Source organism: Ambystoma mexicanum, chromosome 9 (assembly GCF_040938575.1).
Source record: "Ambystoma mexicanum isolate Mex_15411 chromosome 9, UKY_AmexF1_1, whole genome shotgun sequence".
NCBI lineage: Eukaryota > Metazoa > Chordata > Amphibia > Caudata > Ambystomatidae > Ambystoma > Ambystoma mexicanum.
Genome location: NC_090931.1, coordinates 1,466,978,346 through 1,466,995,392, shown reverse-complemented (window position 1 = coordinate 1,466,995,392; position 17,047 = coordinate 1,466,978,346). Strand labels below are relative to the sequence as shown.

Sequence of the window (17,047 nt, the reverse complement as noted above, 5' to 3'; positions counted from 1 at the left end):
TTTCCTGGTGAGATTTTATTTTCAACAAGACTCATTCACACCATTGCAGCATCCTTTTTAATACAAGAGAAAGGAGAAAAACAAGGGAGAATGCTTTCATTTTCTTACAGAGAAATCTTTTATTGTTACATGACACCTAAACACGCTCATATTAAACCCACTCCACTATATCCACGTTTGCAATTAAATGCATAACTTACAGAGACAAACGTACTTAAATACTACAAAACAAAACACCTTTAATTTACTAACTCAGTTTGTCTATTTACTTTACTCACTATTAAAGTAACTTTTTCACTTCACCACCAACACTTCAAAACATGTATGGCTATGACCACAATGTGCTAACAGAATTATAGACCTCCGGAGGGGTAATTATCAATTGAGATAATGACCATTACCCCACTAACATGATGGCAGGCTATTATCCTGTGATAATGACCCCTCCCTCTGTATATAAGGCTATATTAAGAATGGTTTGGATAAGAGACATCAATATGATGAAGGGTAAAAATGTTGAGATATACAGGATAAAAAGTGGGGTGAGATGCAGAAGAAAGAGTGATGGGGTGTGCTTACCAATGGCCCTTTGGGTTCAATTTGACGCTGCGCTTGAAATTCTTTAGTAACATTGGAACCTGAAATAAAGGAAAGAAACATTATCCCCAGGGAATAGAGTGTACCCCCTCAACTCCCATGCAGGCCTGCTAACCCTTCTTTCAATCAAGAGCGAGAATTAGCCCCTCCTCCACAACCATGGTGCTCGCTATTCCTGCTATCAAGCAGCCTGTGGCTGAACAAATCTGCACGATGCAGATAGACCACAACAAAAATGGGCAGAGCTCTGACCGCTCTAGATTGCTGAATGCAGCAATGCAGGTGCAGGGTAATAACCCTGCACCTGCTACCACATGCTCAAAAGGCACCCACAAATGCTAAAAGCTGTGCCCACTCCTCTGAGGGTAATATATACACAATTGTATATTTTACTATACAAAAATATTTACAAACCTAATGAAAACGCTGAAACAAAGCAGCAGAGCGATCGTTTGAATGGTGCTATTTTTACCTGGTCTCTTTGTATTCCCACAGCATTTTGAAAAATCGATGGGCTGGTAGATGACAGACCACCCACATTTGCAGAGGTGCTGTCAATGTAAAGGGACAGGCATATGCTACTGCCACGTGGACCTATAGTGCTCTTCTCTCGAGCCGAAGGCTTATCCGTAGACATGTTCTTCTCACTAGTGGTGCCAGTAGTAGGATTTTAGCCTATTCAGCCAGATGCAACTCATAGCAAGAGCAGAATAACTGAAAGCTCAACTAAAGATCATCTAAAGGCTGAGAATGGAGAACCCTCACACTGGCCTTCAAGAGCAGGACTGGGCTGTTCTGGTAGAAATGCTACTTAATGATGTAGTGAGGTGGCATTGCATCTCTCTGTGCAGGAAGGGAGGTTCTGCAGGTTAAGTCTCTCAGTGAGTAGAGCTAAGGAGACTGGTGTGTAAGGAAACCAGAGCAGAGAGCGATGACCAAGCTAACCATTGCGCAGTCTACACTAGAACCTGGGCACCGACTGAGAGATGAGGGAGGCCTACAGTGTAATCCCACACTCCAAGTGAAAGAAGGGCAGGGCATTGCACTTTCAAAAGTAGTGAACAGCACATCTAGGAAAGAATGCCAGTACATTTAATTGTTCCGACAGGCGTAGTCACTTTTCCCATCATGGGTCCTAATGTACGGCTTCCTCAGGGACATGACACTGAGGCATGTCCCTGATAGACCCCTAAGCTCAGGGTTAGGGTGAGCCCAAGACAGCCTGATCCCTGTGTAAGCAACCTTGCACAGTTGGCCGCATTTGTTCCAGAGAGGGATGGGCTTCTATTGGGTATGTGCACAGTTTATCTGCTGTCCCTGGGTGTGTCTCTATTGGCAACCCCCATATGAAATGCAGTACTGAGTTCAACAGCTATCTTCTATTCCTACAAAAGAGTATGTGGGATATGGATGTAGCCATATTCGACCATTGAGAGGGCCAAAGTCCTAAACTGCACCAAAATCCAGAATCCGTAACTAACATCCACTCTGCCGACCAAACAGATGGAATCTGCCTGTTTTCTGTAGCTGTGAAAAGTAGACCGATTCCATCAGACTATGTAAATGCATCCCACCATGCACAGATGCACTAGGCCTTTATGTTTGCATGCATTTTGAGGTGTAACTATGAAATATACGCAAGTACTAAACATTGGATAAGCAGAACTAAATAGCAAAAGGTCTCTAAAATACACATAACAATTATAAGTATGCACACAATGTTTAAAATAAGTAACTTTTCAATACTTTGCCCTATTCCAGTCATGAGAGGAACTGCCTAACTCTTTATTACAAAGACCACAGCAAACATTCTGTCATAGGTGAAAGATAAGCAAACATTAGCCTAGTACAGGGGGAAGCTGCTGAAGAAGCAACCTTCAAATAGAGGACCTGCAGACCCAGACTTCAGGGCAAAACCTGAAAAGCAAGATTGCAGAGATTTATACAGGAAGAAGGCAGACAGATTTGCAGTGGCGATACCAGGGAAAAGGGTTGGCAAGCAAATCCCCAAGAACTGAAGATGCGACCAGCAATAGATTTGGAGGAGGAAGACCCATAAGAAGTGGAGCAGGCTGCTTGGGTATACTTAAGAGACCCACATGACTCTGGTGCAGAGATCAGTTCTAGAGGTTACGGTACAGCTCTCTGTGAACAAGAAATGCAGGCAGCCCTCAAGCACTGGGAGACCAGGACAAAGGGTTGGAGGACTCACATGAAGCAACACCACATCAGCACATCAAAGACACAGCAGCATTAGAGAGATGGCACCATGTTAACCCTTTGGGAAAAGGGCCATCTAGGCTCTGTCTGGGACTGAAGAACTGCAGGCAGGACAAAAGATGATCCTTTGAATAAATAACAATGTACAATGTAAACGTCTGGCCAAGCAATCTTAAGATGGAGCAGCTCTTCAAGACAGTAGGAAAAATGCAGTCTAGTCTCCATTAAGTCAGCGCAGCTCCCACTTCTGTATCAATCCAACTCTTGGTCCTTGGGCTTCATGCAAGCACACATAAGCTACTGAGGAGAGCTGTCCCAATGCATCTGCCAGATCAGGGGAGTGAGGGGTGGCAGCATGCAGGAGGTTCCCTCTAGCATAATGGGCCACAAGCCATTGGCTTATTATAGTGGAAAAATCGACTTAGTCATGCAGGGACAGTTCGCGTGCGAACAAGCACTCGCAACAGCTACATCTGCAATAGAGAAAAGTTCAACGATTGTCACGAGGTTCTCAGTTACCTACTTTGTGGAACATTCACTATTTACCATTTTGGAAAGGTCTAAAATCGATCTTGACGACTCAGAGATTCTCTGCATATGAGATTATAATATCCAAACCTCATATTCATATAATAAGGTGTAAGACGGTGAATCCCGCCACACATTTTTGACAGAGGCATCCACTGATGATGACCTGAAAACGCATGACTGTGCTACATACGAGGGTGAAGAGGAGGGTAAATCTAAAGCTAGAGACAGTCCATAGATGGAAGGAGATACACTATATGTTGATGGGTCATCAACAATTGACCAGGAGATGGGACGGAGGCACACAGGGGCCGCAGTGGTGCGCGGTAAAGGGGGAGCATGAAGTTCTGATCATGAAACGATTACCTATTCACTATTCAGCTCAGGCAGCGGAACTTGTGGCTCTCATAGAGGCATTGAGAGCCTCTCAAGGGCGGGGCGGCGTGTCACCATCTACTCAGACTTGGCATATGTCACAACAACAGTCCATACGGATCTGTCTCGGTGGAAGAGGAGAGGATTTCAGAGGACAGATGGCTCTCTAGTGCAGCCTGCAAAGAACTGATTGAAACCTTATCATGGCCGTCTGCTGTGGCAGTCGTCAAATGCGCTGCCCATACTAATGCCACGGATGAAATCTCGAAGGGCAACGCAGCTGCGGACCAGGAGGTTAGGTTGGCAGCCTATCTCCCAGATACAATGTTAGCAGACTGTATAGTCAACACCTCTGTAGAAAGCGAGACCACAGTTCCATACACCGCATTGCCCATATCACAGATTATAGAGTTGCAAAGGAAAGCCCCCGAGGTGGAAAAGGAGCTATGGTTGCGGAGGGAATGCAAACAGTCTCCCACTGATTTATTGTGGAGACAGGAGAGTTCTGGGAAGGTGGTGATGCCCCAAGAATTACTCTCTCTGGCATTTGAGCAGCTACATTTGCCCTCCCACAGCTCCAAACAACATATTGTGGAAGATATCCAGGAGGACTGGTTTGTGCCAAACCTCCAGGAGAGCATTTCGAGAAAAGCAATACTGTCTGACATGCCAATGTTTTAGCACAGGGATGACATTACGGACATTAAAAGTTACATTGCCTCACCCTATGGGGTTGTTCTGTGAATTGCATATAGATTACGCAGATATGGAGGAAAGGTGCAATGGATATAGGTACCTTACTGTGGTGGTTTGCCCCTTTTGAAGGTGGATGGAGGCAGGACCATTTACACACCCAGATGCGAAGTGAGCAGCACGGTTCCTGGTCAGAGAGGTACCTTCCTGCTTGCTGCTCTTTTTCCACCACTTAGCAAGCCCCGCCTACCTGGTGCCTTCCTTCACCATCACTGTCTTGTGGCCACTGCTGGATTTGACTTGTATGGATTTATTCACGGTGCGTCACTCTTTCTCAACTCTCATGCTGGACTTCCTTTGCATTGTGTACTCATGGTGACCCTGAATCATGCTGTTCCCATCTTAATCTTGTATCCTGGCTTGCAACATTATGTGTTACTACTGACTTCTGCAATTGTATTCGCTCTCCTCTCTTGCTTCTCCACTCTTTTTGACTGCTTAATCTCTTTTCTCTCCTCCTTTCCCTTCTCCCTTTTCCTATCTCCTCCTCTTACTTTCTTCTATGCACTTAGTCTTTCAGAATTGTCCCTGGACCTAATTTGATAGCAACCTCGTCTGTTTCCTCCACCCTCCCATTACTGTCTTTTTCCTACCCCCCATCCCTCCAGCACTATCTGAAATGTCGTCAGGCCTAGTATGATAGTCGCTTGTTTTGTTCCTCCTCTCCCTTTCTGCACCCCTCTCCCTCACCTTTTGTTTTTCTCCGGCTCTACCAGAAATGTCATCAGGCCTAGTATGGTAGTCGCCTGTCTGTTTCCATTTCCTCCCCACTCTCCCCCTCTCTTCCTTATCTATGTCTTAGCTCTTGCACTTTTTGAAATGTCGTCAGGCCGAGTACGATAGTTATTTTCACATCCTTACTGTTCCCTCCCTTGCCTTGAAGCGCTTTGAAACACATTGTGTATAGGCGCTATATAAATAAACAATTATATCATATCATTTCCATGATGGGGCGTGTGCATATCATGGCTCACATTTCTTTAAAGCGGTATTTCAGCATGTTGCAGTGCTATTGGCCATAAAACATCAAATGTGCTCAATTTACCACTCTCAAGCTAATGGCCCTGTGGAGAGGATCAATGGGCTCTTGAAAAGTTAACTGTCAGAATTGTGTTCCACATTGAAGAAAAACTGGGTACACTGTTTGCCCTTGGCACTCTTAGGTTTACGCACACAGCCTAGTAAGGACCACCATTCGACACCACATGAAATAGTCACGCGCAGGAACATGCAAACCCCCATATCCCCTGTGAGGAAAGCATCAGTTGCACATCAAGCAGCGACAGTACTAGGAGAGATATTTAGGGAATATTTAACAGCACTAACACATGCTATCAAATATATCTCTCGTCAGATTGCACCACCCAAGAGCGAAGGACAGAGTAACTGCAAACATATCTGCCACAACTGGACCATTATTACCTGGGGAGCTGATCTACGTTAAAAATGTTGTATGTCGATGGAACAGTCCTAGGTTTAAAGGTCCATATGAGGTGGTGTTCTGTACGTCTCTCACCATCCGTGTGAAGGAATTACGATATTGGGTGCATCTCTCGGATGTCGGAAGAGCACCTGAGACAAGGTACATTGCAAAGTTCAATTCACTGATAAGGACATAACTGGTGAAGATGATGTTAAGTAAATGATACATGCCAGGGTGACGTGCAGTGGCACACCCCTGATTTTTCTTTTTTTTCTTTTAAATTTTTTATTGTTTTTTTATTTTTTATCTTTTTTCTATTTTTCAATTTTTGAAGGTCTAGAACCCGGTCAGCGCGGGTGGAAAAAGGATCTCTTTCTCGCTCTCTCCATGTCTCTCTTTCTCTTCCTCTCTTTCTTGGTAACCTTTTTCTCCTCTCCAGGGCAAGGATGCCTGACCGACGTGTTCAAACCTCTCTGTTATGTAGGGATAATGTTAAAATGAATATAATTCGTTCTAGGAATTCTGCATTATGCTTTTTTGATAATATATTGTTTTGTATGACACTGGTCGGGGATGTGGGAGTGTATGAAGGTATGTCTGTTATATGGCGTGGCCATATAAAGGGGCGGGGGAATGGACAGTAACATATAAAGGAAAATAATGCTAGTATGAATATGTCTATGATAAATAAGAATCGAACAATGTCTCACTTTTTGCCGGCCATCCCCACAGATTTTATTAGACAAATAAAACGGGAAGTAAGAATGACATAATTTATATAAGAGGTTGGGCTTTGACACCATTTCTGACATTCAGCATTCATAGTCGTCTAATAGCTGGTACTCTGATATGCGTACTTTGGGAAAGCTGAATGAAAGCCGTTATGTGCGTGCACTTATCCCGCATGCGTCATGGGCTCCTAAGGTTTTAATTCCACGTCCAGTCCCAATTATAGAGGCACAATGTCTGGTACATCTTGCACTATGTAGGATAAAGGACACATTCCAGGCACACAGCGTGCAGTTAAAGAGCCTTGATCTAGATCCAGCACTATGCAATAGCAGTACAAAATACAGCAAGTGTCTACAAGCACCACATTTTTCCTTGGGAGGTCACTCACATGTCAACGACAAAAGGCAGGGCACCACAGTGACGTACACAGCAGATGGACTGATCGAGTACAGCAAAGAAACAATAACCCAAGTAGACACTATGTGTGCACAAATATGGTCCCAATACATCACAAGGCTGACAAGGATTGCAACAATGGAGAAGCCAGTGCAAATACATAGAGGCATTGATGTTGGGCAGAATTGCAGCTAGTACCCTCTGGGAACACCACACACAATTAGGACTACAGGTGTAAGCAAAAACCAACCTTTGGTATAAGTCTGTACCACACACTTTTGGTAGCGAGCTGAGCAGCCATGCTTATCTCAAGAGGGAATGTGAGCAGTAGAAGAAGTTGCACAGAAGTATCACAATCACGTAGAGTAGACACTTACACTCAAGGTTTCTTGGTAAAAAATACTTAAGCATTTATTTACACAGTCATTTAGAAAACTTTCACTAGTAGAAATTAACTCAATATTAAACACCAATATACTACAGTATCAAACTAAGTTATAAAGACAGTTTGTGCTCCCCTGAAAAAGGAGCCAAATGGCACTTCAGTACTTTTAAATAGGAATAAAAAGCATAGGTTTGTACAAAAGGTTAGAAAACGCTACTTTTAGATAATGCAAAGGGTCAATGTATCAGGAGGGCCAGTTAAATTCAATAGGCCAGGTCAAAGTCAATAGTCTAGTGTTCTTGGATAGGACAGCCCTATCCCTTTCCCTACAAGGGACACACTATTTTAGCCCTGCATGATGTTCCTAACCCTGGAGAGCGCTGATGCACCGACTACAGGCGGGGAATACATGGGGACTATTCTCACCCTATATCAATTTGCAGTGGGATGGTTTCCACGAAAAGTTTCCACAGTAAATTTTGTACACACAAATTACATACAACTATGGGTAGTTAGCCCAAACAGGTTAAAATCAAAGCAGTTGCGGGAAAACCATTTCCCGACTGCACCCTTGTTCAAACACATCTGATACACAGGGGGACTATGTGGGATGTCACCTCATTTAGAGTGACACAAGTGGACTTATGCATTTTTAGAAAGAATTGTTCGAATTAATGTTATAGAATTTGCGTTTTCTTTTATAGATATGTCATGCACTCTTGCACAGTTGAACTGTCTATGCACTGTAAAGAAAGAGTTTAGTATTGAGTGCATGTTGTGACGAGAGTCTCTTGCGACACTTATACTCTTGAAAAATGTTTTAGAAATTACTCCTGGGTTAACCAGACACACCTCACGGAGGGCAATTAAATTGTCAGATTACCTGACGTCGAGTCCCACGTGACCTGCTTGTTTAACCCAAGAGTGCAGTCGGGAAATGGTTTTCCCGCAACTGCTTTGATTTTAACCTGTTTGGGCTAACTACCCATAGTTGTATGAAATTTGTGTGTACAAAATTTACTGTGGAAACTTTTCGTGGAAACCATCCCACTGCAAATTGATATAGGGTGAGAATAGTCCCCATGTATTCCCCGCCTGTAGTCGGTGCATCAGCGCTCTCCAGGGTTAGGAACATCATGCAGGGCTAGAATAGTGTGTCCCTTGTAGGGAAAGGGCTAGGGCTGCATTAATGGCACAATAAAGTAACTAGCTCTAGTGAAGCTTCTGTTTCTTATTCTGTTTTGTGCGTTATAGTATTTCTGATAACAGAAAGGACACATACCCGTTGTTAGAGGTAATGTGCATTTTAATAAAATCCCTGTGTGTTAGTTGATCTTGGATAGGACAGCACAGTTCTGGTACAAATGGAGAAGTCTTTGTAAAAATGTTTATAAGTAGTTCAGATGATAAAGAAAGATATGCTGGGTCACAAGCTGATTAGGCCTGCGAGTTGGGAAAGTTTCACGAACTTCCACCGCAAGAGTTAGGATTTCTCAACTGTATGGCGCAGTACCTTAAAGTGGAGCAAAAAGATGCAGCTGAAGACGTTGGTTCCTGGCATGTCCTGCAGGTCTCGCTGTTCCTGAGCTTCAGTCGTGGGGACAAGAGGGAGGACGTCGGGGGACTCCTGAATTGCACGGGATCGTCATTGAAGCAAACAAAATGGTATCACTTCAGTTCAAGTAGCCGTGGCTTTCAAACACAAACTGGTGTCCTCCCCCCTGGTTAACCTTAACCAACTCCAAGAATGGTATCCAGGCGTTTACTGAGTTGATTGGTCCCACCAACTCAAAGGAAGAAGCCGTCCTTGAAGGAGCCTCTCTGTTGATTGGCGATTTGGCAATTCGGGGTTGCAGCAGGGCTTCACCAGGCAAACCAACGGTCCAGTGGTTGCAGCAGCCGTCCTCTTCCAGCTCGTCTTCGGTTCTTTCGTTCCAGTGGTCGACTCTGCCTTCCAGTCCTGGAGACTCGCCTTTTAAACAGTTTTCTCCCATTCATTCCAGCCTAGCTGCCACTCACCCAGCAGGATGGCTGTCCTTGCCGGACAGTCATCTAGCCGATCACGTCACAGTGCCTTTGGGTCTTCTAGGAGACCAAGCACAGGGAGTTTCGGGAACCTCCCTCCCTTCCTGCCTACCCCAGACACTCAGACGCCATGGACGTCCTGAAGCCCGCCAAAGCTCACAAACAAAGGGACCGAACCTGGTTTGGCGCGCAGAGTTAAACACCAGAAGGACCTTTCCACAAAGAAATAGCGAAAAAAGATGACCGGTGTTTGCGGTCGGGAAAAATCATGGTAGTTCGTTATAAAACCACTGCCACCAGCCATTTCAATAGGAAAGGGTACCTTTTGACAGCTACAAGAGTGTTTAGACATAGGGGATACTAAGTAACCCCTTCAGCACTCTATAGGAAGATAGTTTGTCTCTCCAGAGGTGGTTGTAGAAGAAACTATAACACCCAGCCCACCGGAGTTTCTGACTGCATTTTCAAAAAAGAAAGAGCCAAAGGTGAAAACCAAGGTCTCAAAGAAGAAATCAGAAAGCACTCCTGTGCTACCAACAAGGACACCCCCCGAGACTGTCCAAAGTCACACCTGTGACTACTCCACCAGAGTAGTTTGTGCTGGGTCTATGAATTTAAAAAGACTAGTAGAGTCAATTTAACTTTACATTCTCTGGGCAACAGAGGTTCATCCCAGAGAAGGTATTTAAACCTTGGGGAGTCCAAGGGACACCCCTGTGCCACTCCACTAAAGGTGCTGTGTGACAACAATAAAACAATGATGCTTTATGGGGTTATCTAAAACTCCATGACCAAAGAACACAAGAGTACAACACACATCAAAATACCTGAGAGTGGGAAAAAGGCTCACACTCTTTCCAGGGGAAAAAAACAAGTCCTCAAAATCCAGCAAAGTTGCTGGGGGTCTCTAAGGTGAAGGGAAATAGCACATTTCTGAGAAATCTCCCTAACAATGGACTATGAACTTTGTTTTAGCAATAAAGGAACAGTTCCTGTTGGAGCAACCACACCCTTCTGATCCATGATATGACGAAAGGTACGGCATCGGTGATGGATTACTCCTGGGTTTGTGACCGACAAGCCTACTTGCATCGAAAGAGGGGAATTTTGGGAAAGAGAAATGTTGGAAAGAGAAGTAACGAAAGAGGGGAATGTTGGGAAGGAACCAGGGTCCTTCCGGACACCCAAGCGCTTTAGAGTTAGGCAAGACCTCTTTTAGGGGCTATAATGGAGTAGGGGGGGGGCACTGGGAAGGCTCTCTCTCATGCAAATGTAATCATATACACAGACATGGGCAGACACTGAAGAAGGCAGTTATTGTTTAAATACAAGGCGCAATGAACTATTAGCTGGATAGATTTGTAATGTCAGATCCTAGCCGTTGTAAAATCTTAGTACTATAGAGTCGTCAAGCTCCTTCCCAGAAGGAATGTGGCCTATGAGATTCTAAAAATGGACCACAGGCACTCATGCAGAGTTCATCACTATGGCCAAGCAATGGCAGCACACGAACCTACACACCAGCTATCTACTGTCCGTCAAGGTTCCATGCAGGTTAAAAATAGGAATTACATGTTCTGTGCGACAAAATGCAGAATTGTACAAATTATAACAAAGTGTGAAAGAGACTACAGGGCGCAGATAACGTTAACAGGAGGAGTGAAATATGGATAGAATGAATGAGACTACATTTTGCTAATGGATGCTGAAGCAGATCCGCCAAAACCTTTGGTCTGTACAACAGAAAGAATGATCTAGATAAATTCAAATGTAAATGGTTAAACTTTTTTTTGGCAATGTTATAGAAGAGCATGTCAACTACATTTTTGTTTAAAACCAATAAACATTAATAAAAAAAGGTAGAATGAATGAATGTAAACGTTTAGGTGGTGAGAATGGAAATAAACACTTAAAAACTGAGTAGGTGGTATTTTTTAACATATAACTTTTATTCTTCCTTTTCTATTATAGGAAAAAGGATACGTATGGTAGGATAGTCTGCAGGTCAGCAAGAAGAGACTTCCTCAACAGTAGGTATTCAGGTAAGTGACTAAGTTCACTCTGTTTTCATGGTTTCCCCTTGGTTTATAGTCTTTAAGTTTTAATACTCAGTTCTTCTCCTCTTCTTGTTATTATTTGTTACACTGCTTTTCTTACATCATCTACTTCTTTCCTAATATCTTTTTTTTTTAAATATCTTTATTGGTTTTTCAACAATTAGTGACCGACAAGGATCATAGATAAATCAATGCAATATGCACAATCCAAAAAAAAAACAACATAACATTCCCAACTTTCCCGCCCCACCCCCCTCCCTCCAAGACCTCAGGTACATCAGTTTTATCCTTCTGGACCTCGCGTTGGGCCAGGACTGTCCAACTGACCGATGTGCTATCTGGAGCCACAGGGTGGAGCAGTGGCACTGTCAACGCCACCCAACAGAGTAGTTCATCACTGGAGTCCAGCCTCTGTACCTGAATCGCTGTCTCCCAAGCTGCGGTCTCAGCGGCAATCCATCTTTTGAGATCACCCCACCAAAGGGCCTCGCTTAGGCCTCCGGCGCTGTTCCATCCCATGGCTATGCGTCTTTTCGCAGTGATGTATATCAAGTTTTTTAGTTTATTTAGGGGCTTATTCTTACTGTCTCGTGTATACCTTCCCAGAATACAGGCTGCTGGTTCGTGAATTTCCAATTCAATCTCCGCGTTTGCAACCCTTTCCTTCACCTGGGCCCAGAACCTCTGGACGGTCGGGCAGCCCCAGAACATGTGGGTCATTCCCGCCCTTGGCTCATTGCATTTGGGGCATATCTGGGTTGTGGCTCCTTTGAACCTTGATATGGCATCAGGTGTGAGGTAGGCTCTGTTGGTAATATACAGTTGGATGAGTTGGAGGCGGGCATTTCTGAAATTTTCTTATGGTAGTGGGTTACTCTCTCCCATGTTTGTCCTCAAATTCAAGGCCCAATTCCCTCTCCCACCTCTCTCTGCATTTAAGTTCTTTTTTGGTGGTGCCCTGCAGTAGGGCTTCGTATAGTCTGGAGGTTGAGTGGCCCCCCTCAGCAGTGTCCAACATCGACTCAATGGTATCGTTCTCCATGATTTGGTCGGTGGCCCCCGGCCATCTGTCCTTCATGGCCTGTGTCACTGCTCTGTGGAGCAGAAACTGGCCTGTGTGCAGGCCTGTGGACTCGCTGAGGTCACTAAATGTCATGAGCTCCTGTTCGTACATGAGGTCTCCTAATCCTGCCACCCCATAGTGTTCCCATTGAGTGTGTTTCTTTCCTCATATCGTCACCTCTCAGGTTTACTCTTTTAAACTGTCTATGAAGACCTTTTCACTTTACTGTAAAATCTTCACAAAAGTCTCAACATAACTTGAACTTTCTTATAGTTGCTTTCACACTTTCAATGGGAGATGCCGGATTATGGTTTGGTCTCCTCTTAACACGAATGCTCTGCGGACATCAGCACCAAACGTTCATCTCACAGAGTAGATCGGACTACTTTAAACGTCCGCTTTGTTGGCGGCATCTATGTTAGCCGACAGGGTAGGGTATTCAGGAACGTGCCTTCATCTATTCTTTGTTTATACAATTTTCCTTGATGCTTCCTGTACGATCGCCCCTCTTTAATTGCTTTGTTTCTTTCCAACTTGTCAGCGGCTTCGGTAAGCGTTCTTCGACTCCGCCTCCACTTCAAACTACGGCTCGGTCTCCGAGTGGGCCGCCGTATTCAGCTGTTCCCCACCTGACTGACACGTCCCCCTTTCTGTCGGGGGAACGGACACACCTTCTTAATGCCGGCTCATACTCTGGCGTAATACGAGGTAATACAGATTTCAGCTCCTCCTCAAAGCTGCACTTCAGAGCGAACGCTCTCTGTATAATTTCATTAACGTCTCACTCAGCGCAACGGCGCAACTTCTTAAGGCAACAAAACTATATCTATATATTCTTCCGTTGAGGTTGCTCAATAGGCCCACTCGTAACTGACTCCTTCTATCTGTTCGCCTACATTCTCCTAGTAACGGAGCATAAAAAAATATATATATATTTGTTATGAAGTGACTTGCAGGCTCATCTTGGGTTACATCTTAAGTTTATTCCAGGCACTTAGGTTACAGTTACATTAAGACAAGTACATGAGAGTATGGACTGAATCAGCACTGGCCCCATCACCCAGGCAGGGGAGTTCTAACTGCCTCAGTATGGAACCTTCAGATAAACATTCCACCATCCACACAGTGACATTCCATGTGACATCACAGGCTCACAGCAAGACAGCATTACACAGACAGCCACTACATAACAATATTCCATTAGGAGAAAGAACTCAAGTGCTTCAGAGTGTCTCTACTATTGGAGGTAGAGACTGTCCATAAAACATCCTGGTAATGCCTCTTTAGAGTTAACCCTTTGTAGAGCCGTATAACCTGGTATTGCCAGAGTCTGTTTTGAAACTGACAGATTCTGCTTTCATAGGAAAATCGTCACATACCCCCCCCCTTCTGGGCCCTTCGTTTGGGAAGGGAAGTATTGCGTGACAAAAAATCAGCCTGAGCCATCAATCTACCTGGACGATGGACCGTTTTGAAGGAGAAAGGTTGGAGAGATAGAAACGATCGTAGAACTCTAGGGTTTGTGTCTTTATTCCGGGCAAGCCATACTAGAGGGGCATGGTCTGTCATTAAGGTAAATTCTCTCCCTAGCAAGTAATACCTTAATGCCTCTATGGCCCATTTCACTGCAAGACCTTCTTTTTCAATCATTACATAGTGCATCTCATTTGGAAGCAACATTCTACTGATGGATAGAATTGGTCTTTCAGACTCACCCTGATTCTGATACAACACTGCCCCTAACCCCGTTCCTGACACATCCGTATGTAGAAAAAAATGGGGCGGAGAAATCCGGACAGTGAAGAACTGCTTTTTCTGTGAGAAAATGTTTAAGAGAATTGAAAGCTCTCTCTGTCTCCTCAGTCCGCCACTCTTTGTTCGGCGAGGCTGACGTCTTCAAAAGATTAGTTAAAGGTGTGGCCAGGGATGAAAAATGTGGAATGAACGTCCTATAATATCCGATGAAACCAAGAAAGGCTCGAACTTGTTGGGTATTCATGGGAAACTGTAGTCACTGAATGGCTAGTCTCTTGGGGTCTAATAATCCCCTGACCTACAAAGTACCCCAGATATTTTGTATGAAAGTTGGCGATAAACGTCTTTTTAGGATTTATGTGAAGACCGGCTTGTTGTAAAGCGTGGAGGACGGCTTCCAGATGTAATGAATGTTCTTCCCAAGACTGACTAAACACAATAATATCGTCTAAGTAAGCTCCAACATATTGTTCATGTCCTTTAAGGACTGAATTAATCAATCTCTGGAAGGTCGCCGGGGCCCATGTAAACCAAATGGTAGTACCGTAAATTGGAACAATTCTGAAGGATTGGCAAAGGCCGTCTTCTCTCTATCGGGTGGATGTAATGGCATCTGCCAATACCCCTTTGTGAGATCAATAGTCGTCAGATATTTTGCCTTACCCAATTTATCTAACAAATCTTCTATTCGGGGCATGGGAAACGCATCAAATTTTGAGATTTCATTGAATTTTCTGAAACCCATGCAAAAACGAGACGTTCTATCCGGCTTGGGTACTAGCACCACTGAGATGACGGTTTATAGTCATAATGTCGAAACAAAAACGTCGAAAGAAAAATGTAGAAAACAATAATGTCGACATCCTATACATATAATGTAAAAAGTCATTTTTTAGAAAAAAAAATGTCGACAAAAAAATGTCAATTAGAACTATCAACACCTCACCCAACACCCCCCTGCCATCCCCCCCACCACCCTCTCACCCCTCATACTCAACACATTCTAATTATATATTTATTTATTCAATAAACAAAAAGAGTATCATTTACTATGGGGGTGTCCCCACCAACCCCCCTCACCCAACACCCCCTGCCACCCCCCCACACCCCCCACCACCCTCTCACCCCTCATACTCAACACATTTTAGTTATATATATATTTATTTATTTATACAATAAATAGAAAATTTCGAAAAAATATTGAAAAAATGTCCACATTATTGTTTGTCGACATTATTTTTTTCGACATTTATTTTTCGAAATTTTGACTGACCACCGGAGATGACCAATCACTGCGTGAAGGCTCGATTACCCCATGCTCTAACATCTCTTGTAATTCTTGATTCATTGACTGCAACTTTGCTTCAGGTATTCTATAAGGTCTTAGTCTGACAATAGATCCTGGTTGAGTGTTTATATGATGAGCTAGATTTGTTCTTCCAGGTAGGGACGAGAATGTTTCAACATATTTATCTATTACTCTTGATAAGTCCATCTTTTAAGTATTCGACAAGCTCTGATTTACATTCAAAGCTTCTTTTCCCAATTTTTCTTGCATCTGTGGGAACTGTTGCAACTGTACGTCCCTCGTATTGATCATTGCTATTGCTGTAGACGGATCCACCGATTTTTTAAGTAAATTCACATGATAGGTCTGTAACGGTATGTTCTTATCTGGTTGTCTCACCTTATATGTCAACGGGCCCAAGACCTCTTCTATTACATAAGGTCCCCTCCAGGCTGCTAACATTTTATTCTCCGATGTTGGCACTAGGACTAAAATCTGATCTCCCTTTTGGAATGTTCTTAATTGGGAATTCCGATTGTAGTATTGCTCTTGCTTTCCTTGTACTTGTATCAAATTTTCTCGAGCAACGGATTGCAACTTCTCTATTCTTTCCCTGAGTTGATAGGCATATTCTGTGAGGGAGATGTCTTGAGTTGGTTGCTCTTCCCAATTTTCTTTTAACATGTCCAACAAAGATCTCACAGGTCTTCCGAAGAGCAGTTCAAGTGGTGAAAATCCTGTCGAGGACTGTGGGGTGTTTCGTAGCGTAAGTAATATCCAAGGCAACATTCGGCCCCAGTTCCTTTCTCCTGGGTCTATAGTCTTTCGCAACATCTGTTTGATAGTCTGGTTGTATCTCTCAACCAGACCATCGGTTTTAGGGTGATGAACCGCAGTTTTCAAGTGGTCAATTTGTAAAATTTCACATACTTGTTTAAGTACAGCCGACATGAAGTTGGTTCCTCTATCAGTGAGGATTTCCTTTGGAATGCCGACTCTACTTATGAAAGGGATTAGTACATCGCAAATTTGTTGTGCATTAGTAGTCTTCAGTGGGAATGCCTCGGGATAACTAGTAGCATAATCTACTATCACAAGGATACTTGTGTCCTCTTGAAGAGGGATCCAGTGGTCCCACAATATCCAGGCCAATGCGATTAAACGGTTCGAGAACAACTGACATTGGTTGTAAGGGTGCTTTTTTAACATTTGCTCTATTATTTTTCTGACATTCTTCACATGCCTGACAGAATCTGGCTACTTGGGCGTAAACTCCTGGCCAAAAGAATCTTGCCAGAATTTTCTGAGTTGTCTTTTCAGTCCCCAAATGTCCTTCTCCTACTTGTAAATGGGCCACCTCTAACACTGCTCTGTAATACTTACTGGGTACCAGTAATTGTCTCAGGGTTTCTCCCCCTGTATCTTTAGTGACGCGATAATACAAATCCTT

General features: G+C 43.7%; 1 protein-coding gene across 1 annotated transcript in view; it reads right to left on the bottom strand.

The window, feature by feature from the left end:
- The window catches only part of LOC138489231 (beta-galactosidase-like), a 797,092-nt gene that overhangs the window by 538,964 nt on the left and 241,081 nt on the right, over nt 1–17,047 (bottom strand). The window contains exon 8 of the mRNA XM_069616908.1: nt 580–638. Coding sequence (XP_069473009.1) covers nt 580–638 — 59 coding nt within the window. The remainder of the gene's footprint in view (nt 1–579; nt 639–17,047) is intronic.